Consider the following 23,210-nt stretch of genomic DNA (forward strand, 5'->3'; position numbering starts at 1 on the left):
GGATTTCCTCGGGGTCGTCTCTCCTCTTTCCTCGGGGGGGGGGGGGGGGGGGGGGGGGGTTGCAGATTTCCTGTGAAGGCCCCTCTCGGGCGCACTGCTTTGGGGGCCCCTTTGGGAGTCCGGGGTTACGGGTCCCCTGACTCCTGCCTCTGTGCTCGGGGAAGGTGGGTCTTCGGTTCTCCACAATCACTATCAAGCTATTTCCTTCTGGATAATTTTCATCTAAACTAGTGCACTCTCATACATATGATTTAGCAATGGTATCAAGGTGTTACACGATTGTATCTGTTGCTTTATGTCTGTTGGTTGTGCTGTTCTTTTTATGTCTCTTTCCAGGTGATGGAGCAGACAGAGGACGTTTTATCATTCTCTTCCTTTTATCTCCTTTCTTTCACCTCTTCTTTCTCTTTTTTTCTCTTCTTGTTTTTCTTTTACTCTCCTACTTTCCCATTGTAGTGTCCATATAATTTGAAATTCTCCCTGCAGGAATCACAATAAAGCTATTTACACGCACAAATCAAGCGGAGCATTATGGCGAAAGCTGTTTGCTCCACTTGTGAAAGTAAAATCTGTCGAGCTCTATTTGGCATTAAGATATCAATTTTTATTGCCACATTGCTAGACAGGACACTGGGGAAAAAAAAAAAAAAAAAAAAGGAATGTGGATCGTGTGTACATGAATGTGTATGGGATTCTCAACTAACAAAGCCAAGTTTTTTTTAATTATTATTACCTTTATTAAAGTTGAATGGTTTCATTCCACACAGGGTAGAACATATTCTTTACAACTGCCTAAAAATATATTTCACTTACATATAATCATGACATATACTTCTTTCATAAATCAAATACAGAATTTATACCTTAGAAAATACTGCCTATTAAGAAAATTAATACTGGAAAGGTTACATCAAACATTGTATAGTTTACCAAATAATATGTGTAATCCTTAAACAATACAATGGATACAGTAGCTCTAATACCTACAACCTTTCAACTCTTTTGGAATAAACATGGACATTTCAGCAGAGATTGTGACATCATGGCAACAGATAAAAAGGTGCAATAACAGCTGCATTACTCTTTAGGGATGGCATGCTTCCTGCTAAGTTAATTCACTAAACAACACTAAAGATAATTCAGCAATCATATATACTCTGACATGAGGTCGGTCAAAGTTGTGACAGAATGCCAAAGAAAATTATTGGTTAAAGCAAGACATGCTTTTTCTGGCTTTTCATTGCTGTCATACATTAATCAGCAACTTTAACCTAAACTGGGCAAGTCATGGAAATGTCTCCTGGAATGATTTTTAAACTGCACTAGTGTTATAGGTGTGGATAAACAGTTCCGGTAACCCTTACTAAATGGTGTAACAAATGCTGAATGTGCTCTCTAGATGAAGTCCAGAGTCATCACTTCACCTTTGATTACTGGTTCCCTGTTGTCTAAACGTTACTGGTTCCTCAAGTCAAATTTTACAAGGTTGAAGGATATCTTTATTTTATGTCAACAGGTGTTACATGTGTATATTCCAATCTTATCAAGCATACCGTAAAAAGAAATTTGTGTTTTCAAATTGAAATTACTTGCAAGCTTTTAAAAAGCTTGATTCACATCAAGGCAAAAAATAACAGCCCCTATAATTCTATATGTACTTTATCACTGCAGGGGCCTCACGGGCTGGGGCTATATCGGTTAATAGGCTGTAGGGTGAACTCTAGTATAGTTTGTCAGTGTATCTGAAATATTGTTCTGAAATGTAGTGTATTGTTCACAATGCTTTAAGGGCAGAATTGCATTAGGTGTTTGCACAGGGAATCTAGTGAAAACTTTATGTTCAGCATCTAGCCAGAATGGTAAACTTTGTACTTTGATTTAGTAGCTTCAAACTTTGCTTTAAAGTGACAAAGGTTCAAACACCTACCTTGGGTCTTAAACAAGACTTTTCAACATCAATGTTTGTAGTAAACGTAGCTAAGCTGCAACATCGACAGGTCTTAACGCCCGTTTTTAAGATGGTACATACATACATGTGAAATTAGTTATGACAATGTGTCTGAAAGATAAACCCCCGTGATGAAACATTAAGGTTATAAGATGAGGATTTTGTATAGCCAAAACACATTTTGTTCATCTCAGAAAAATATTGGAAGCAAACAAAAGTTAGAGCCATTTGTTCAAAAACATTTTCTCACAATGTAATCTTAGTGCTTAATGTCTTAACACTAATTCTGTTTTTCTGTATTAAATATTACAGTGGGGAAATCCAAACCACAATTATGAACCTATTTAGGCTAAACAACAGGTGAATTAAATCCTGAAAAAACTGGAATGTTAAAAGGTATTTCATAAGCAGCAGAAATGTGTAGGAGGAATAAAGGGGGGGATCACTCAAGAATTCCTTCTGAGTGACATCTTCCAAATAAATGTATAGAAGTGCACCTTTTGCCTGTCAGATTTGTAGAGACTTAAGGAGATCAAAAATCATCTTATTCATCTAAAGTTGTGTTTTTGCATGTTAGAATTTTTTTTGAGCAGCTGCAGAAAAAGCGATTTGTGATGAGGTTTAATTTCCAGTAATTGATGATGTAATTACTTTAACCATCTTTCCATTTGTTTCAAACCTCTTAAATTTCTTAGTGAGTGGAGTGGGAAGCAAATTTTTTATCTGATTAACAACCATTTGCTGATGTGAAGATTTCAGGTTCATTAACAGAAGGCAGACTGCAGCTGCTTGAAGGCAGCTTGTCGCTCTTTCTTCTCCACCTCCTGCTTCTTGCGTTCTTCTTTTTCTTCGCGAATCTCAGCCTCAAACTTGCTACCCTGTGACAGAGCCTGGACCTGATAGACAAGGACAACAAGAATAATGACAAGAAGTTAAATTCATGTTTAAATAGCAGTTTGTCTTACATGACTGTCTTTATACAGTTAATTTGTTTACATTTCCTAACCATTTTTTAAATATTTTATTAAACCTTTTTAGCAAGAGAAAAGACCCATTGAGATCAGTACCCGTAGCTACATCCAGCGTTCTGTTTAGCTGTGGGGGGGGGGTTGTAGGATTGGCCGAGCTACTGCTGTCAACTTTATCTTATAGATGATACAGCTGGCTCTGGCTCTCAGAGTCCGTTTCTACCTATTGGCTGAGTTTTTACTGCTACTAACTGTATTTGTTGTCTTTCATCCTCTTGACTGGAAAGCTGGCTCAGACCCTGTCTGCTTGCTGTGTTTCCTTCCTGGACATAGCAACCCACCCACCTAGTCTGCCATTACCCTCTCTAACATACAAAGTATTCGTGAATCAGTGCTTCTGTGTTCTTTTTGTGTGTATGCTCCGCCTTCTCTAACCCTCAGGCGGTGATGGCAAATGGCCGTTCACACTGAGCCTTGTTTAGCTGGAGGTTTCTTCCTGTTGGTGGGGAGTTTTCCTCCCCGCTGTTGCTATATTCATCCTCGGTATTCGGGATTGCTGCAAAGTCAACTTGCCTGTGCAAATTCTCAGTTATTTGGGTCATAGGCAACAGCAAACACACTTTTGCTCAGTTTTTCTTAAAACTTTGACACATATCCAGGAATCTTTGTCAATTGTAGTGGCTCACACTTAAGAAACCTGTAGCTGGAGCACTACTGTTTGTATGTTGAAGATTCTCAGTCATCCAGGTCATGATCAATCCAAAAAAGGCTAAAAAATAAAACTTTTTCAGCTTCAGAATAGAAGTCCAGTTTTATTTTTTAACCTTTTTGGATTGCTGTTTGTAAGCATATGGAAGTCAGATTCAAATCAACGCCCCCCCCCCCCCCCCATTACTCTCCTTGGTTGTTAGAGGCTTGTTGTTATTTTTTTGCCCGTATTTACAGAGTGGATGCATATTTCAATTACATTTTTTAAATGTTTTTTATCTTCTTCTAGTAGAGTGTGTATGTCCCTGTCTTTTCGGGTCACAAGATGGAACTACCCATTTTGTGGATAATTTTGCTTCTTATCCTAACTTGTTTTTGGAGACAACAGAAGGCAGAGTGCTGTCATTGACTAAAAAGACATGAACGCCAGGATAAAGAGGCCAACTTACTGATGCTAACTAAGAGTTGGATAATATAGAAAATTCCAGACTCCAGTGTATACAAAGACAGCTTCCATCTGCTCAGAGCCAACAAGACAGAGGACAGTGATAAGAGAAGAGGAGGCGGTTCACGAAATATCGAGTGTTGTTCGAGGCAAAGTATTCCATCCTATTCCAATTAGACAGACTCTGGCTACGTTCACACTGCAGCCGGAAGTAACCCAGTTCCGTTTTTTTTGCCCATATGCGACCTGGATCTGATCTTTTTATGACAGTCTGAACAACACAGATCGGATTTTTTCAAATGCGACCCAGGCCACTTGGATATGTGGTCCTGAATCCGATACTTATCTGATCTTTTCAAATGTGACCTTTGTCTGTATGGCCGGGTCGCATTTATCCGACCTACACGTCATTGATACTCGACAAACGTCACTATTCTGCGTCTTGCTATGCAGAAGCGGGAAGAAAGACGACATCCATAGTGGACAAAAATGAGGAGAGCAATCAGCTGAGAGAAAGCTCTGGTTAGAAAAGAAATTAAAGACCGCAAAATGCACGCTAGCATTATAATCCATGTTTATTTCCGCAAACACTGAGGACGCTTGCTACGTGTGATGTCATAGCGTCCTCGAGTGCGCAGGCGGGACACTTAGGTTGAACGCATTTAGTTCACACAGGAGATCACATACAAGTCGCATTTATTTGGAGATGTGAACAACCACGCAAAAAAATCAGATTTCACAAAAAAAATCGGAATTGAGCATTAAGACCTGCAGTGTGAACGTAGCCTTTGACCCAAAGTGTCTGCATGCGTGCAGCAGAGGCGTGAGTGAGTTTCCATGACAACGGAGCTATGCTGGCCAGAGGTTACTACAGGCCAGGGACATGTGCCATTGACATTGCATGGCAACTTTCGACGCCCCACTCACTTCCTCTTAACATTTTAAAAATTTCCAGTGATTATCAGGCATGTGTCATTTTTCTGACCCTTTTTGGATTTCACATGCTTTCCTATTGGCCCTCTGACTCCAACAGGACCTGGCAGAATGCCCACACACAAAAGCCAGGTCCCAAACAGAATGCCCAGGGCTGTAGGTGGCTTGAGCTGGGTGAATAGGATGAATCAGCACTTTGAGGTTTGACCAGCCAGCCACCCCCTCCCCAACCCAGTCTTACATGCTGCAGGTACCCTCATCCTGGACAACTGCCTGTTCTTCTATGCAGAACTGCACTCTCTCGGCTCTCAACAATCATCCACCCCTCTGATTCAGATGACTCAATTAATGACCCCAACCCCATCCTGTTTGGTCTGCAGTACAAGAGCACTGCAGGGAACTGTGCTGGCACAGTTTCTGTTTACCCTATACACTGAAGACCTTTCCATCAGTTCACCAGGCTGCCATATTCAGAAGATCTCTGACTCTGCCATAGTAGGCTTTATCACATGAGGACGACTCAAGAGTATAGACAGTGGATACAAAGCTTTGTAGACTGGTGCCAGCAGAACCAGCTTAGGTTAAATGCAGGGAAAGCAAATGAGTTTGTAGTGGATTTTCACACGTGCAAACCCACCCCACTGATACCAATTAACATCCAGGGAACAGATGTTGCAATAGTAGACTCAGACATGGGAGTTCACCTCAATAAAACTGGACTGGAGGCACAGCACGGATCGTCTTTACAAGAAAGAGTCAGAGTAGACTTCCTGCTGAGGAGGCTGCGGTTGTTTGGAGTGCAAGGGGCACTCCAGAAGACTTTATTTGACTCTGTGGTGGCATCAGCCATTTTCTGTGGTGTGGTTTGTTGGGAGCAGCAGTTTATCTGTAGCAGAGTGGAAGCGGCTGGACAAACTCATTAGGAGGGCCAGCTCCATCATGGGATACCCCTTGAACCCAGAGGAGGTGGTAGGAGACAAAAGGACAGTAAGAAAAATAATAACTAATGGACAATGGCTCCAACACCATGCATGGAGCTGTTGCAGAGCTGGAGAGCCCTTTCAGTGACAGACTGTTGTACTTAGAGGCTTAAAGGAGTGCTTCCGCAGATCCTTCTTACCATATGTTGTCAGACTTTTTAATTTCTGCAGCTCACAACAAACTCAGTGTTTTCAGCGGACTAATGGTTACACGGATTCTGATCTGATCATGAATCATTTACACTCTCATAGATGCCGAGGTCCTGATGCACATGCTTTAGTTGCTTAGGGTGTTGCTTGTACAATCATGCATATTGAATATTTTTTGCACATCACTGTGTAAACTGGCTGATTTATTTCCTCTGTTTTACTCAAATATTAAAATTTTTATCTAAGTATGTCCTATTCCATAATTCCGCAACACTATCATTTTATTTTTGCCTTCCTGATAAGTTTATTTAACCTTGCCTGTAAGATTAAATTTGATACCATGATTGGCTAAAACCAACCTTTGTTAAGCGGGCATTAGGTGTTGCTTTGCCCAATCAACTCAGAGTTCTGCTGAAATTTCTTCCTTTCTCCAAATGGATTCAAATGTAGCAGTCCCAGAATAATAATGTGCAGAACTAGAGTGCTATACATTATCAATCTGGCTGGGAGGTTAAAATTTATTCTCTCGTGCTGTAGAACCAAATATAGATTAGCTTGTTTTTCACTGTTGATTTAGTGTGTAATTCTGTCTGTTTTTTTTTTTTGTTGTTGCCACTGTCATGCCCGGGTTTCCCCGTCTTATCTTAAATATGTACTTCTTTTGGTCACTCGTAGTTGAAAAGCTGGCCTGCCCTACCACAGTCCCACAATGACAAAGGCACAAAAAAAGGAGGAGCTCAGTAATCCGAGGAGGACTCAGAGTACAGCTACTGCTCCTCCACGTAGAGAGGAGCCAGTTGAGGTTGCTCGGGCATCTGGTTAGGTGCATCCTGGATGCCTCCCTGGTGAGGTGTTCTGGGCACGTCCCACCGGGAGGAGACCCAGAGGAAGACCAAGGACAGCTGGAGGGACTATGTTTCTCGTCTGGCCTGGGAACGCCTTGGGATTCCCCTAGAGAAGCTGGCCCAAGTGGTAGGGAAAGGGGACGTCTGGGCCTCCCTACTGAAGCTGCTACCCCTACGACCTGACCCCGGATAAACGGAAGAGAATGGATGGATGGATTTTTTTCCTTCTTCACCCAACCAGAGAAACATCTACAGTTGCCAGAAATATTTGGCCAGTGACACAATCTTCATGATTTGGGCTCTACATTCCACCACTTAGAATTTGAAATGAAACAACTACATTGTAACTGAAGTGCAGACTATGTTTAAACATGTAGGAATTACAGCTATTTTTATACAAATGCTCCTCATTTCAGGGGCTGAAACGTAATTGGACAAATAAACAACCAAAAGTAAAATGTTCCTATTCAATATTTTGTTGAGAATCCTTTGCAGGCAATGCCTGCCTGAAATCTGTAACCCATGGACATCATCAAACACTGGGTTTCTTTCAATGTGATGTTTTAGCAGGCCTTTACTGCAGCTGTCTTCAGTTGGTGCTTGTTTGTGGGTCTTTCTGCCTTAAGTTTTGTCTTGAGCAAATTAAACGCATTCTCAATTGGGTTCTGGTGATTGGCTCGGCCATTGCAGATAATTCCACTTTTTTGCTTTAAAAAACCTCTTGGATTGCATTTGGATCATTGTCCATCTGTACTGTGAAGCGCCATCCAATCAACTTTGCTGCATTTGGTCGAATCTGAGCAGAAAGTATATCCCTATACACTTCACCCGGCTGCTTCTGTCTTTTGTCACATCATCAATACACAAGTGATTCAGTGCCATTGGAAGCCATGCATGCCCATACCATCACCTTGTCTCCAACATGTTTTACAGAAGATGAGGTGTGCTTTGGATCATAAACTGTTCCAATTCTTCACCAAACTTTCTTCTTCTTCCCATCATTCTGGTACAGATTGATATTAGTCTCATCTGTCCAAAGAATTTTGTTCCGAAACTGGTCTGGCTTCTTCAAGTGTTTTTTGGCAAAGCCTATTCTGGCCTTTTAATTTTTGAGGCTGATTAATGATTTGCACCTTGTGGCGAATCCTTTGTATTTAAGTCTTTTTATGGTAGACTTGGATTGTAATACACCTACTTTCTGGAGTGTTCTTCACTTGAGTGAATGTTGGGAAGGGGTTTTTCTTCACCATGGAAAGGGTTCTGCAATCATCCACTGCTGTTGTCTTCCGTTGACGTCCATGCCTTTTTGAGTTCCCAAGCTCACCAGTGCGCTGTTTTTTTCTCAGAATGTACGAACTGTTGATTTGGCCACTCCTAACATTTCTGCTCTCTCTGATGGATTTCTTCATTTTTCAGACTCCTCCATCGAGAGCTCCTTTGACCGCATGTTGTGTGTTCACAGCAACAGCTTCCAAATGCAAACGCCACAGCTGGAATCAACGGCAGACCTTTTAACTGCTTAATTGGTGACAGGTTAATGAGAGAAGAGTCCAAGCCTAGTAATTTTGTAGTCCTTTGAGTCATTGTCCAATTACTTTTGGTCCCTTTGAAAAAGAGGCGGCTACATATTAAAGAGCTGTAATTCCTAAACCCTTGCTCCAATTTGGATCTGAATACTGTCAAAATTACAGCTTAGAGTGAGCACTTTAAGCCCACATTGATTGTATCCTGAATATGTTTTGATAAACAGCTAAAAAAACTTGTAAGTGTCCAAATATTTCTGGGCCTAACTGTACACACAACCCTCTACTGCAAAACAATTCTGCCCAACTCTTCATGAAACTTATTGACTTTGAGCTCCTCTCCAAATTCTTTTTAATCTTGGATGGTTGTCCAATGTTGAAGGAGAGCACCTGTTGGCCCCTCTGTTGTCTCGCCTTAGTCTTTCAAACCATTTCGATGTGCTTGATAGTGATATGGCAAAGCAAGCAGTTTATGATTGCTGTTTGTCATTATTATGCCGCCGCAGTTGGACATCTTGGTACTTCACTTGCTTGTTTTCTGTGTATTTTTTTAATTTTTCTGTTGTGTCTAACTTCCACACTGCAGCCACCAGAGAACAACTCCTAAACATCAGTGCCCGTATTCTGAAAGATTCTCGGAGCCATCTCAGAGAGCTCCAATCTTAGCCTAAAAATTCCTACCTAGTAGTCTTGGCATAAGAGTGATTAAAGGGGAAGTCCGATCAACAAGGAAACATCAGGGTATCATTAGCTATAACTAAAACTAATACGTTCATGGTTATTTAATGAACTCATCTTTAATCAATAAGAAAATAAAAACATAAATTGTTGTCTGAATCACTGTGTATGGGGGCTGACATTACTGCCCATATTTGGGCAGTGAGGGGCGTTTGACATCACATCCTGTGATGTGGAAAAGCGGAAGCGGCGACAGCATTTCTCTCCGCTTTCCATGCAAAGTCAATAGGAGCCGTTCTACACAGCTGCGATCATCAATAATTTTTTCGGATTTCCAGAGGACTTCACCGCTGACTTTCCAATGAGCTATTGCTGAAGCAACAATGCCCACGTAACATGGCCATCGGATGTTCCAACACAACTGGTAAAAGTGGAAAAAAACATTGCTTATTTCAACTTCCCGATTCATGAGCCACCGGGCTCGGCGCTGGTTTGCAACTTGAAGAGAGCGGATTTGCCTTTATTTATATATATACATATACATATATACACATATATATGTGTATATATGTGTATATATATATATACACGTATATATATATATATATATATATATATAATATATATATATATAGAGATAGAGAGAGATAGAGAGAAACGAAAAGAGGCGGAGATAAAGAGAGAGAGACAGATAGAGGAGAGAGAGATAGAGAAGGAGAGAGAGAGACAGACCACGGAGAGAGAGAGTAGAGAGAGAGAGAGAGAGAGGAGAGAGAGAGAGAGACAGACAGACACAGAGACAGGAGAGAGAGAGAGAGAACAGAGAGAGAGACACCACAGAAGAGAGACACAGAAGAGAGAGACAGAGAGGAGAACATAGAGAGAGACACAGAGACAGACAAGATACAGAACACAGAGAAAGAGAGACACAGAGAAGAGAGACCAGAGAGAGACACAGAGACAGAGAGACACAGAGAGAGACACAGGTAGAGACACAGAGACAGAGAACATAGAGAGAGTAGACGAGAGATAGAGAGAGATAGACACAGAGAGAGACAGAGAGAGAGACAGAGCGAGACAGAGAGAGACAGAGACAGAATAGACATGAACAGAGAGAGAGAGAGAGAGACAGACACCAGAGAGAGACAGAGACAGAGACAGACACAGATAGAGACAGAGACAAGACAGACACAGAGAGATACAGACAACAGTAGATATACAGACACATAGACAGACAACAGAGACAGACAACAGAGTATAGACATATACATACACATATATATACATATACATACACATATATATACATACACATATATATATACATACACATATATATATATATATATATACATACACATATATATATATATATATACTAGGGCTGGGCAAGTTAACGCGTTAATTCCGCGTTAATTCATTAGACTATTAACGGCGATATTTATTTTATCGCGCATTAACGCATGTTGCTCACATGCTTTCAGTCAGTGTCAGTCAGGCAGCACTCTCCCGCTCCCCCTCCCCTCTCGTACATGGCTCAGCGGCGCCAGCCAATCAGCACGCAGGCTCAGCCTGGCCCGCCCACTCAGCTCTCACACAAACTTGACAAGCAAACAGCTGAGAGAGACCGCAGCAGCGAAAAAACATGAACAAGGGAAGTAGCACCGTTTGGCTTTATTTTAATACCGTAAATGAAATCAAGCTGTATGTTTTGTAAAAAGCCGGTTCATTTCAGTGGAAACACAGCAAATTTATCTAAGCACGTGAAAAAACATGAAAACGTCGAGCCCCAGAAACGGAGAGAGGAGACGAAACTTCTCTCATTGCCCCGAAAGACCCACAGACGTCTCTGACTGAGGCGTTTCAGTCCTCCAGGGAACATCCAGGTAGATCAGTGGATGGATGGATGGATGGATGGATGTTACTGGAGCCCACACATAACATGTAATTAAGACCTTGAAAGAACCCAGTACATATATTAAAAAGTGTTATTTAAGATAAGATAACATTAGCAATGACCATTAATCCTTTTTTTAATCCCACGACGGGCAAGAAGAGTTTCTTGACAGAAACCGGACTTTTGATGGAATCCAGCCGTACCTATTTCAAGTGCAAACTCAGTCGGGTCCTACACTGTGTGTGTGTGTGTATATGTATATATATATATATATATACACATATATATAACATATATAGATAGATAGATTAGAGATAGATAGAGAGCGAGAGACAGATATAGATATAGATGGGTTATATAATATAGATGTTGGAGAGAGAATAGAGAGATATAGAGGATCTAGATATAGGTGAGAGAGAGAGAGATCTCTATTCTATATCTTAAGTCTAGAGATAGAGATAGATCTAGATCTGTAGATGGGGAGAGATAGAGATAGATCTATTGGAGATCAAAGATCTAAGGTATAGAAGATATAGATATAGAGTAGGAGATATATATAACTATTATAGGATATAGAGATGAGATGAGTATGGATGAGAGATATAGGTATAGGTGAGATATAGATATTATATATAGAGATTATATATATTATATAGATATATATATCTATAATATATATATATATATAATATTATATATATAGATATATATATATATATAGAATATATATATATATATCTCTACCTACACACACCACACACAGTGTAGGACCCGACTGAGTTTGCACTTGAAATAGGTACGGCTGGATTCCATCAAAAGTCCGGTTTCTGTCAAGAAACTCTTCTAAAAAATCCACATCGCTATCAGATGATGATAGCTCCACGGAACTCCCATCACTGTCACTGAGTACTTCATCACTCTCTTCTTCGTACAGAGCACCAGTCGTCGCCATCTTGGAAAATAGTGCGTCGTGACAAACAACAGAGCGTTGAAACTTGCTCAACAGCAAGTCCGCCGAGTGACGTCAAAAAATGGGAGGTGACAGTACTATTCTTGACCAAGATGGATTCCTCCACATAAACATGATTAAATGAGAATTATTCTTAATTTAAAAAACGTATAATTTTTTGCACAGTATGTAGTAGTTTTATATTTAAAGTACTTTCAGCAGTTTGAATTCTGATTTTGACCGGACTTCTCCTTTAAGATCACTGCTAAGAGGAAGTCTGAGCAAGGAAATGACAAATCTTTATCTTAGTGAGGAGGTATGGTTGACCCTGTTGCTTGGTGTGACACTATCTTTCAAGAGCTGTGATTGGTTGATAGTATAAGGAAAAAAAACAAATCCCCTCCAAGTGATCAGAGGAGAGAAATTAACAGGTTAGACTGGATTAAGAAATGTGTGATATAAAACTTAAAATGAATTTTATGATGAACGCAGCTTATTTACTTATCTTGATTATGATTTGTGTATAATTTCTATTTGCCAGTCATACTACTTTATCTCTTTGATATGAATGTCCACTCAGTCATTATTTTACTGAGATTTCCTGCCTGTATGAAGCGGTTGTATTTGGCAAAACGATCAACATGCTATGGAAGGAAAAAAGGTGGAGAAAACCGAATCGGACACCAGCGCACAGCACAGGGAGGATAGAGGAGTATTAAAAGGTAAAATGGTCCCTGGATCATACCACAAATACACGGAAATGGAAGCATATTGCCCCATATCAATGCAATATTTCTCTGTGCGTCTTGGTGCTATTACGCACCAGTGAGAAGCATTCTGTGCAACAATCAAGAGCGAGGATATGCCATCACACAAGCGAACTTCTAGATGGCCATTTAGGCAAACATTTTCATACAAAACAGAAAATTCTCTTTCTCTCTCATGTCTGAGACAGTAGCTTTTAAATGGCCCAACAGTCTGATAAACTCTGGAAAACAGCTGGTTGTCAACATACCTTGGCTTCAAAGAAGTCTTTGGCCCCCATCACCCCTTCAGTGGATACATTAATCTCAGACAGTCTGGCAAGAGCCATCAAACCACTCTCCTCCTGTAATTCTCCAGCTGCAGCTCTGCGGAAGATCAGCAAGAACTGCAAAGAAACAATGATCATGAATTCTCTCCCTCCCTCTCATACATATAAACATATACACACATATGCACATACATATACACACACATACATATATTTATATATATATTATGGCTGGACGATATAGAAAAAAAGCTTATCGATAAAAAAGCATATTGATCGATATCGATAATTATTGAAAATATTTAAAACAATATTTTATGTGCAGCTCTGCCTGGACATTTTATTATATTGCTAAATGATTTAATTTTAATAAACAACACAAACACAGAATTCCAATTAAATCTTTATTTAACCAACTTTTTTCAACCATAGCAGATTTTTTTTAAAGAAAAATAACTTAAGAGACCTGAGTTATGTTATTAAATACTGACAAAGAATAAACTAAAGTGACCAATAAAATGACCAAAATAAATATACCAAATAAATTAATAGAATAGCCTATTTAGGTGGTAGTAGTACACTAGTTACTTCTCAGGTTTCATAATTGAGAGGCTGACGCAGGGCTGAGGTCCGAGGTTGTGGCGTGGGAAGACACAGATTGCAGCTCATTTTGCACTGATTCTCTGCACTCGTTGCACAATTTCGGGAGCACTGTTAGAGAAGAACTTGTGTCCCAGAACTTTATATCGCGGATATAGAGTGGCGGGTAATTGTTTGAAGCCAGGTTTTTCAACTGCAGCGTCAGCAGCATGTCCATCACTATGAAGCATGTTACTGCATGCGTGATGTTCTTATGCTGCTTGGACGCTTTTTCATTTTACCACAAAGAAGGGAGCCCAGTTTAGCTTGCTATAACTGCTTTGTTTTGGAAGAAGTTCCATAAGATTTCTCCGAAGAAGACACGGAGTCACGCGGGGCTGCACAGCTCACGCTGCTGCGGGTGTGAGTGGCTGAGCAGCTTACGTGATGAAACAAGTTGGTTGCATTACCAGACTTTGTTTTTACAGGTTCCTTGCAAGTTTTACAAATCACTGTGGTTTATTTCTGTCACGCTGGCAAACTAGTAAAACCCCGTTTTGGGACCGTTTCCTCCGCCGCTCCTTGCTACGACATATTCACATGCTCTGTGCTGTGAGGGGCGGCTCTTTGTTGCGGCGTGCCTGGGTCCACGATTACGATTGGTTGAGGGGAAGTAGTGACTGTAGCATCAACTAATAGTGATAATAGAGAGAAGAGAGACACGGGGAAGAGAGAGATATGAGAGACGAGAGAGAGAGAGAGAAGAAAGAAGGAGAGAGAGAGGAGAAGAGAGAAGAGAGACAGGACAGACAACCAGATACAACATTACACAGAGAGAGAGACAGAGACAAAGAGATACAGAGACACAGAATAGACATAGACACAGAGAGAGAGAGATACAGAAGACAGATAACAACAGAGACACATAGAGAGAACACATAGAGAACATACAGAGAAGACAGAGAGAGAGGACAAGAGAGAGAGAAGAGAGAGAGAGAGAGATAGAGAGAACGAGAGAAGAGAGAGAAGAGAGAGACAGAACAGAGAGAGAGACATGACACAGAGAGATGACAGACACAAGAGAAGGAAGAACAGTAGAGAGAGAAGCAGAGACACGAGAGAGAGAGAAGACAGAACACAGAGAAGGAGAGAAGAGACACAGAGAGAGAGAGACAGACAGAGAGGAGAGAGAGACAGACAGAGAGAAAGAGACAGAGAGAGACACAGAGAGAGAGAGAGAAGAGAGAACAGACAGAGAGAGAACAGACAGAGAGAGAGACAGACAGGAGAGAGAGACAGACAGAGGAGACAGAGACAGAGAGAGAGAGACAGACAGAGAGAGACACAGACAGAGAGAGACAGAGGAGCCAGAGAGACACAAGAGAGAGAGAGACAGAGAGAGAGAGACAGACAAGAGAGAGAGAGAGAGAGAGAGAGAGACAGACAGAGAGGAGAGACACAGAGAGAGAGAGACCGAGAGAGAGACAGAGACAGAGAGAGACCGAGACGAAGAGACAAAGAGACAGACAGGAGACAGACAGAGAGAAGACACGACATCCGAGAGACAACAGAGAAAGAGAGAGAGAGACAGACAGAGAAAGGTAGAGGAGAGAAGGAGAGAGAGAGAGAGAGGAGAGAGGAGAGAGAGAGAGGGGGGGGGAGGGAGAGAGAGAGAGAGAGAGAGGAGAGACACACAGCAGAGAGAGAGAGAGGACACAAGAGACACACAGGAGAGCGAGACAAGAGAGACACACCACAGAGAGAGAGAGACACAGAGAGACACAAGAGAGAGAGAGAGAGAGATGAGAGAGAGGAGAGAGACACACACATAGAGACAACAGAGAGAGAGAGAGAGAGAGAGATAGAGACACACACAGAGAGAGAGAGAGAGAGGAGACACACAGAGAGAGAGAGAGAGAGAGAGAGAGAGAGAGAGAGAACGAGACAGAAGAGAGAGAGAGAGAGAGATGAGACACAAGAGACAGAGAGAGAGAGAGAGAGGAGACACACAGGAGAGAGAGAGAGAGAGACACAGAGACAGAGAGAGAGAGAGAGAGAAGAGACACAGAGACAGAGAGAGAGAGAGACACAGAGACAGAGAAGAGAGAGAGAGGGATAAGACAGAGACAGAGAGAGATATAGACACAGAGGAAGAGAGACACAAGAGAGAGAGACCAGAGATAGAGAGATAACAGATGAGAGACAAGAGTAGAACACATATGAGAAGAGACATGATATATAACATATACAGATAGAGATAATAGTAGAGATAGAGATACAGAGATAGATACAGAGAGAGAGATATAATATAGATATGAATAGAACATAGATGAGAGACAATATATATAATATATATATACATATATATAGATCTAAATATAGATACATATAATATAGATATATTATATGTATATATATATTATATAGATATATATATATCGATATATATATATATATATATATTATATATATATATTATATATATATGGCCAACCAATCACGAGTAAGAACATTCAAGCGTGTGGGTTTTGCTGCCAATCACGAGCAATTTTACTTGTTTGAAATAGTGGTTTCAGCCAATACAGAGTAGGTTATTCAAACCAGACCTGGCCAGCCGCGCGGGTTCGCTGCATTCATATGCTAATTAGGGCCATTAGTACAGCTGATCGCTCTCCACATACGTCATAGTCCGGTTCCGACAATTTGTGGCACTGACAAACGGCGACAAGCGCGGGTTGCAAATTGTCGTTAACTGCCGAAAATGAGGGAGATCTGCGGTAGTTTATGGGGACGAAAATCTCACTTTTCATGCAGTGCTAAGGATAGATTAATCATGTCTAAAATGGGGGCTTTGGTCACAAGGAACACAGGTCTTCTTAAATAACTTGGTTGGGATTGAGTCTAACATACAAGTTGAAGATTTAGATGAAGCTAAAATTTTAGATAGCTTAGAAAGCTCTACTGCGTTTAACAATTCAAACACCTATCAGGTTCAAAACATTCCTCCAACGCTGCCTCGCTTACGGAGGACGAGGTAACCATGTTTGGGAGAATGCCAATGATTTTATTTTTAATGGAACCAATTTTATTTTTGAAGAATAGGGCTGGAAGGGGGTGGATGAGATTCGCCCTGAATACCTTAAGGCTCTGGATGTTGTGGGGCTGTGTTGGTTAACGCAGCTCTGCAACATTGCGTGGACATCGGGGGCAGTTCCCCTGGATTGGCAGACTGGGGTGGTGGTCCCCCTATTTAAAAAGGGGGACCGGAGGGTGTGTTCCAACTATAGAGGAATCACACTCTTAAGCCTCCCTGGTAAGGTCTATTCAGGGGTTCTGGAAAGGAGGGTCCGTCGGATAGTCGAATCTCGGATTCAGGAAGAGCAGTGTGGTTTTCGTCCTGGCCGTGGAACACTGGACCAGCTCTATACCATCAGCAGGATTCTTGAGGGGGCATGGGAGCCCAACCAGTCTACATGTGCTTTGTGGATCTGGAGAAGGCATTCGACCGTGTCCCCCGGGGGATCCTGTGGGGGGTACTCCGGGAGTATGGAGTACCGGACCCTTTAACAAGGGCTGTCAGGTCTCTGTACGCCCGGTGTCAGAGTCTGGTCTGCATTGCCGGCAGTAAGTCGGACTCGTTTCCGGTGAGAGTTGGACTCCGCCAAGGTTGCCCTTTGTCACCGATTCTGTTCATAACTTTTATGGACAGAATTTCTAGGCGCAGCCAAGGTGTTGAGGGAGCCGTATTGGTGGCCTTAGGATTGCGTCTCTGCTATTCGCGGATGACGTGGTCCTATTGGCTTCATCAGGGCGTGATCTACAGCTTTCACTGGAGCGGTTCGCAGCCGAGTGCGAAGCGGCCGGGATGAAAATCAGTAACTCCAAATCCGAGACCATGGTCTTGAACCGGAAAAGGGTAGAGTGCCTTCTCCGGGTTGGGGAGGATGTGCTGCCACTAGTGGAGAAGTTCAAGTATCTTGGGGTCTTGTTCACGAATGGGGGGAATATGGAGCGGGAGATCGACAGGCGGATTGGTGCAGCGTCTGCTGTGAAGCGGGCGCTGTACCGATCCGTTGTGGTAAAGAGAGAGCTGAGCCAAAAGGCGAAGCTCTCGATTTACTGGTCGATCTACGTTCCTACCCTCATCTATGGTCACGAGCTTTGGGTCGTGACCGAAAGAACGAGATCCCGGATACAAGCGGCTGAAATGAGTTTTCTCCGTAGTGTGTCTGGGCTCTCCCTTAGAGATAGGGTGAGGAGCTCAGTCATCCGGGGAGGACTCAGAGTAGAGCCGCTGCTCCTCCACGTCGAGAGGAGCCAGTTGAGGTGGCTCGGGCATCTGGTCAGGATGCCTCCTGGACGCCTCCCTGGAGAGGTGTTCCGGGCACGTCCCACCGGGAGGAGGCCCAGGGGAAGACCCAGGACACGCTGGAGGGACTATGTCTCCCGGCTGGCCTGGGAACGCCTTGGGATTCCTCCTGAGGAGCTGGCCCAAGTGGCTGGGGAGAGGGACGTCTGGGCCTCCCTACTGAAGCTGCTACCCCCGCGACCCGACCCCGGATAAGTGGAAGAAGACGGACGGACGGACGGAGGGCTGGAAGATAACGGTATATATTGATTGATAGACTTATATGGATAATAGAAAAAGGGGTCAATAAAAAGTTAAGGAGAATAACAGTTTTACGTCCTTATGCATTCTAGCCATGTAGGTTATTACTACAGTCATTGCATCCTCCCAACCAATCACAACACAGACCCAGGAATCAAGCTCTGCCCCTTTCAAAAAGTTCAGTGAGCACACATTCTATTTTTCTTTTTTAAAAACTTGTAGTTTTGGTACAAAGTTGGTTGAATTAAGGGTTGAGTTTGAATTCAGTGTTTGTGTATTCTGTATCTAAAAATAGGTTGCAAAGCAACAGCATAAAATGGCCAGGACTGCACTTAAAATATATGTTTAGAAAAAAACATTAATCCATGGCTTGAGCTCGAGGAAGGTGTTTGTAAACCTTATCGCCCTATAAATATGTTAAATAAACAATACAGAGAACTCCCGCTCATGGTCAAAGATAATTTTTTAATTACTAATACAATTAAGGCATGGGGCATTTTGAGGAAAATGTTTGGTCAGAACAAAAATTTTTCATCTCTGACAACATTGGTAGATAATCCAGATCTGACAGTAGAGGGCGCTGGACCTGATCTCAGGTCTTGGCAAGAGGCTGGCATTACCAGAATACACGATCTATGGAATAATGGAAACTTCAAGACATTTGAGGACTTAAGAACACAACATAACATTGTCTCCAGGGACTTTTATAAATATCTTCAAGTAAGACATTATGTTAAGGCCAAAATGGACTCACTTGAGTTCCCAGGGGATTATTATTTACTTGAAAACAGTATTCTTGATTGTCATAAACGTGGGAAATTTGTGTCAAGATTCTATGCTAAATTACAAGCCCTAAGGAAAGATAATTTGGAGAATCTGAGATCAACCTGGAACACAACTCTGAATAGTACAATTGATTCAGAGGCATGGGAAGACATTCTGACTCTGCCTTCTAGAATCTCAGTATGCAACCGTTACAAAGAAATGCAGTATAATATTTTACACAATGTATACATATCTCCATATATATATAGCAAGTACACACCAGGAAGTTCTCCAAATTGTCCCAAATGTAAAACAATTACAGGGACTAGAATTCACTGTTTATGGGAGTGTAAAATTATAGAGGCATTCTGGCGAGCAGTATGTCAAGAAATTAGCTCCGCAATAGGACAAGCACTTCTCCCTGGTCCAGTCATGTGTCTCCTTGGGTTCATACCCAGTCATCTGGACACTCACAAAGAAACTGTGCAATTTCTATTGATGTTGGCCAGAAAATCAATAATGCTTAAATGGGTTGGTTCTGATGCCCCTTCGATCCAGCTATGGAAAAATTTGCTTTCTGAAGTTATTGTATTAGAAAGATTGAGATATTGTATGAAGGGGAAATATTATGCTTTTAAAAAAAGATGGAAACGTATTCTTGAATACTTCAAAATTTCACAATTAAACCAGTAACGTGAATCTGAATGACGTGTATGTATAAATTGGTTGTTTCTTATATGAAGCTGTAATTTATGTACATGCCTCCGTTTTTGATTTTGTCTTGTTTTCTGTATCTGTGCTGTATAAGTTTTGCCCTGTTAATGTAATTTTCTTTTTTGTTTTTGTATAAACGTTCAAAAATGCCTAATAAACATAATTCATAAAAAAATATATATATGTTTAGAATTTGTTGATAATTATCAATATCAATCTAACATATTACTATTTTATCGATATGCTTTTTTCTATATTGTCCAGCCCATAAAATCATTACTGCTGAGAGCTGAAGGAATGATGGATCAACAGATACTGATACCGATTATTTTGACATCAGGTAAACTGATAACCAATACGTGGGGCCCATGTTTTGGGCTGATTCTTCAAGAAAATATGGCTTTTTCTTCTTCCATTTACATACGAGAAACAATGATAAATGTTACACAAAAGTCAATTTAAACCAAAAAAGAAACATTAATTAAAAGTAGCATAGTTCCAGAGTTTTTGCCAAAGTTTCCTGCCTCTAGCCAGATGCTGAAATCACACCAGTGTTGTGCATGGGAGAAAAGGAAAAGCATTTGCTGCTGCGACGTCAAAATTGTTCAATACTACAATTGAAAATGTTAAGTACAACGCAAAGTATTCTTTTAATAAACACACTTTTGACATTCTCTTCTATCCAATAATATTTAATTACTCAAATGCAGACTTTGGTGCATTAAAATCTGCTTTGAATTCAATTATTAAAATTGGCTAATTACAGCAAGTGTTTTCAAAGAACAATTGACCCAAATACTGTTCTTATATTGCTAGACCAAAAAGTTCAGTTTATTGTCAGAGAGTAAATTAAATAATTCAAAATAATTTGCAAACTGGATAAATACAACAAATTACCAAAACCCTTTTTTTAAATTTGTACAATAATTTACACATTCATTTCCTACAAAGAATCTGACTAATATACTTATGTAAAACAATAATATTTTGTAGAGCAGGTAAAAAATGTACGTATTTTTATGGTTAATTTTTTGGCCCGAATTCCTTTGATTTGACAGTTTTGGCCCATGTACCAAAAAGTTTGGACACCCCTGCTGTAGAGGCAACTGCAGTAAATGGAGTAACAAATTTTACATGTGAGGCATGTATGAGAAAGACAAAAACCTAACTTCTGCAAAGCTCCTTTAGAAAAACATAAAACATTAACAATGTAATATAATAGCAGCACAAGGCCTTTCTACTGCAAATTACCTTCCTAATAACATTTGTAAACAGCTATATAATACATTTTAAAGAAAAGTGAACTTTCTCAATCTTGGTGTTTCTTACACCAGGTCATTAATGCAAATTACCCTCCTTAGAACAAACTAAGACAAATTTGATTTAAATCCAAAAAACTCCCACCCTGCAGCGGTCGTGAAACCTGGAAGAGCGGTCCAGTCAGATCAGTCTCATTTTTATCCGACCAGACATGGAAGTAGACATATGACTTTTGTTAGAAAATGAAAGAGAGGAGGGCGCTGTTGAGCGGTTAATGGAGTAGAACGTGAGTGGCGATAGCTCCTGACAATTTCGTTTATAATTCTTATTCAACCGTGCTTGTCACTGTAAATCAAGTCTCTGGTATTTGCTTTTTTGCTCTCTGGTCCTGTTTTCATATTTTTGCATCGAGTGGCAATGTCAGGAAGGGGAAAATCTCTTACTATTCAGATGCAGCTAAAGTCCTGCTCACAGGCCTCATCTCATCTGCCGCCCGACCCATGCAGCGCAACTGCTCTGACTCAGACAAACCCGGACGCCGATTCCCTAAAGCTCGGATTACTGTCCTCTCTAAAAGAAGATATTGCTGGCATTATTAAGAAAGAGCTTCAAGAGGTCCTTGGGGATGCATTGTCTTCCATTAAAGCTGAGGTACAAATCGTGAAGACGCAGCTAGCAAGGCAAGGCAAGGCAAATTTATTTATATAGCACAATTCAGTACAGGGACAATGCAAAGTGCTTTACATGATTAAAATATAGCAAATTAAAACAAAATAAAAGCAAGTAGGAATAAAATTTAGATAGAAATTAGAACAAAAAAGTGGTGATTCAGTTAACTAGAACAGTTGAAGGCAATCCTAAACAAATGTGTTTTTAATCTTGATTTAAAGGAACTCAGGCTTTCCACACCTTTACAATTTTCTGGAAGTTTGTTCCAGATAAGTGGAGCATAGGAACTAAATGCTGCTTCTCCTTGTTTAGTTCTGGTTCTAGGTATGCAGAGCAGGCTGGAGCCAGAAGACCCTAGTGGTCCGGATGGTTGATACACCGATAACAAGTCTGTGATGTACTTAGGTGCTAAGCCATTTAGGGATTTATAGACTAACAGAAGTACTTTAAAGTCTATTCTCTGAGATATAGGGAGCCAGTGTAGGGACTTTAGAACTGGGGTTATGTGCTCTACTTTCTTAGTCTTAGTGAGGACGCGGGCAGCAGCATTCTGGATCAGCTGCAGCTGTCCAGATTTCGGGCCTGATCAGTGTTTTTTAGCTGAAACAGCTGAAGCTGTGTGCTAACTTTTGATCTCTCCTCTATTGGTCCAAATGTTATTACTTCTGTTTTGTTTTTATTCAACTGAAGAAAATTTTGGCACATCCACGTATTGATTTCTTCTAGGCATTTACTCAGTGCTTGAACTGGTCCATAGTCACCTGGTGACATGGTGATGTAGAGCTGTGTGTCGTCTGCATAGTTATGGTAGCTGATGTTGTTGTTTTTTATTATCTGAGCAAGAGGGAGCATGTAGATATTGAAAAGGAGGGGACCCAGGATGGACCCTTGGGGAACCCCACATGTGATTTTTGTCATCTCTGATGTAAAGTTACCTACTGATACAAAAAATTCCCTGTCATTTAAGTAGGATTTAAACCAGTCGAGAGCTGTACCAGAGAGGCCGACCCAGTTTTCCAGACGGTCTAACAGAATGGAGTGATCGACAGTATCAAATGCTGCACTGAGGTCCAATAGAACCAGCACGGTGGTTCTTCCACAATCTGAATTTATATGGATGTCATTAAACACTTTGATAAGGGCCATCTCTGTACTGTGGTGAGCACGGAAGCCTGACTGGAAAACGTCAAATCGGCTGGTCGTTGTTAGGAAGGTGTTTAATTGGTGAAATACAGCTTTTTCAATAATCTTACTGATAAAGGGGAGGTTTGAGATGGGCCTGTAGTTCTGGAGTAGAAGTTTGTCTAAATTGTTCTTTTTCAGCAGTGGTTTGATAATTGCTATTTTTAGGGACTGGGGGAAAACACCTGACAGAAGGGACGTGTTTATTATCTGAGTCAACTCAGACGCTATGACAGGTCTTCAACCCAAGCCCAAACCAGGCTAATGTCCTTGGGTTAGCCTGGCTTCATTACTATAGTGACTGTCTGGACATTTTACGTCCTGGCGCTCCCTCGCACGCCCAGGATTATAGTCGGTGCCAGTTAAAGTCGGTGC

General features: G+C 41.2%; 1 protein-coding gene across 2 annotated transcripts in view; it reads right to left on the reverse strand.

Annotated features, from left to right (window-relative positions):
• Nucleotides 1–713: 713 nt before the first annotated feature.
• The window catches only part of efhd1 (EF-hand domain family, member D1), a 62,183-nt gene continuing 39,686 nt past the window's right edge, over nucleotides 714–23,210 (reverse strand). Inside the window, exons 3-4 of one of the 2 annotated variants that reach the window (XM_036133275.1) lie at nucleotides 13,040–13,174; nucleotides 714–2,844 (exon numbers count right to left, since the gene is read on the reverse strand). In XM_036133275.1, the coding sequence (XP_035989168.1) occupies nucleotides 2,713–2,844; nucleotides 13,040–13,174 (267 nt within the window). In that variant the 3' untranslated portion in view covers nucleotides 714–2,712. The remainder of the gene's footprint in view (nucleotides 2,845–13,039; nucleotides 13,175–23,210) is intronic. The other variant, XM_036133276.1, reaches the window with a different exon arrangement.

Source organism: Fundulus heteroclitus, unplaced genomic scaffold (genome assembly GCF_011125445.2).
Source record: "Fundulus heteroclitus isolate FHET01 unplaced genomic scaffold, MU-UCD_Fhet_4.1 scaffold_60, whole genome shotgun sequence".
NCBI classification, from domain to species: Eukaryota; Metazoa; Chordata; class Actinopteri; order Cyprinodontiformes; family Fundulidae; genus Fundulus; species Fundulus heteroclitus.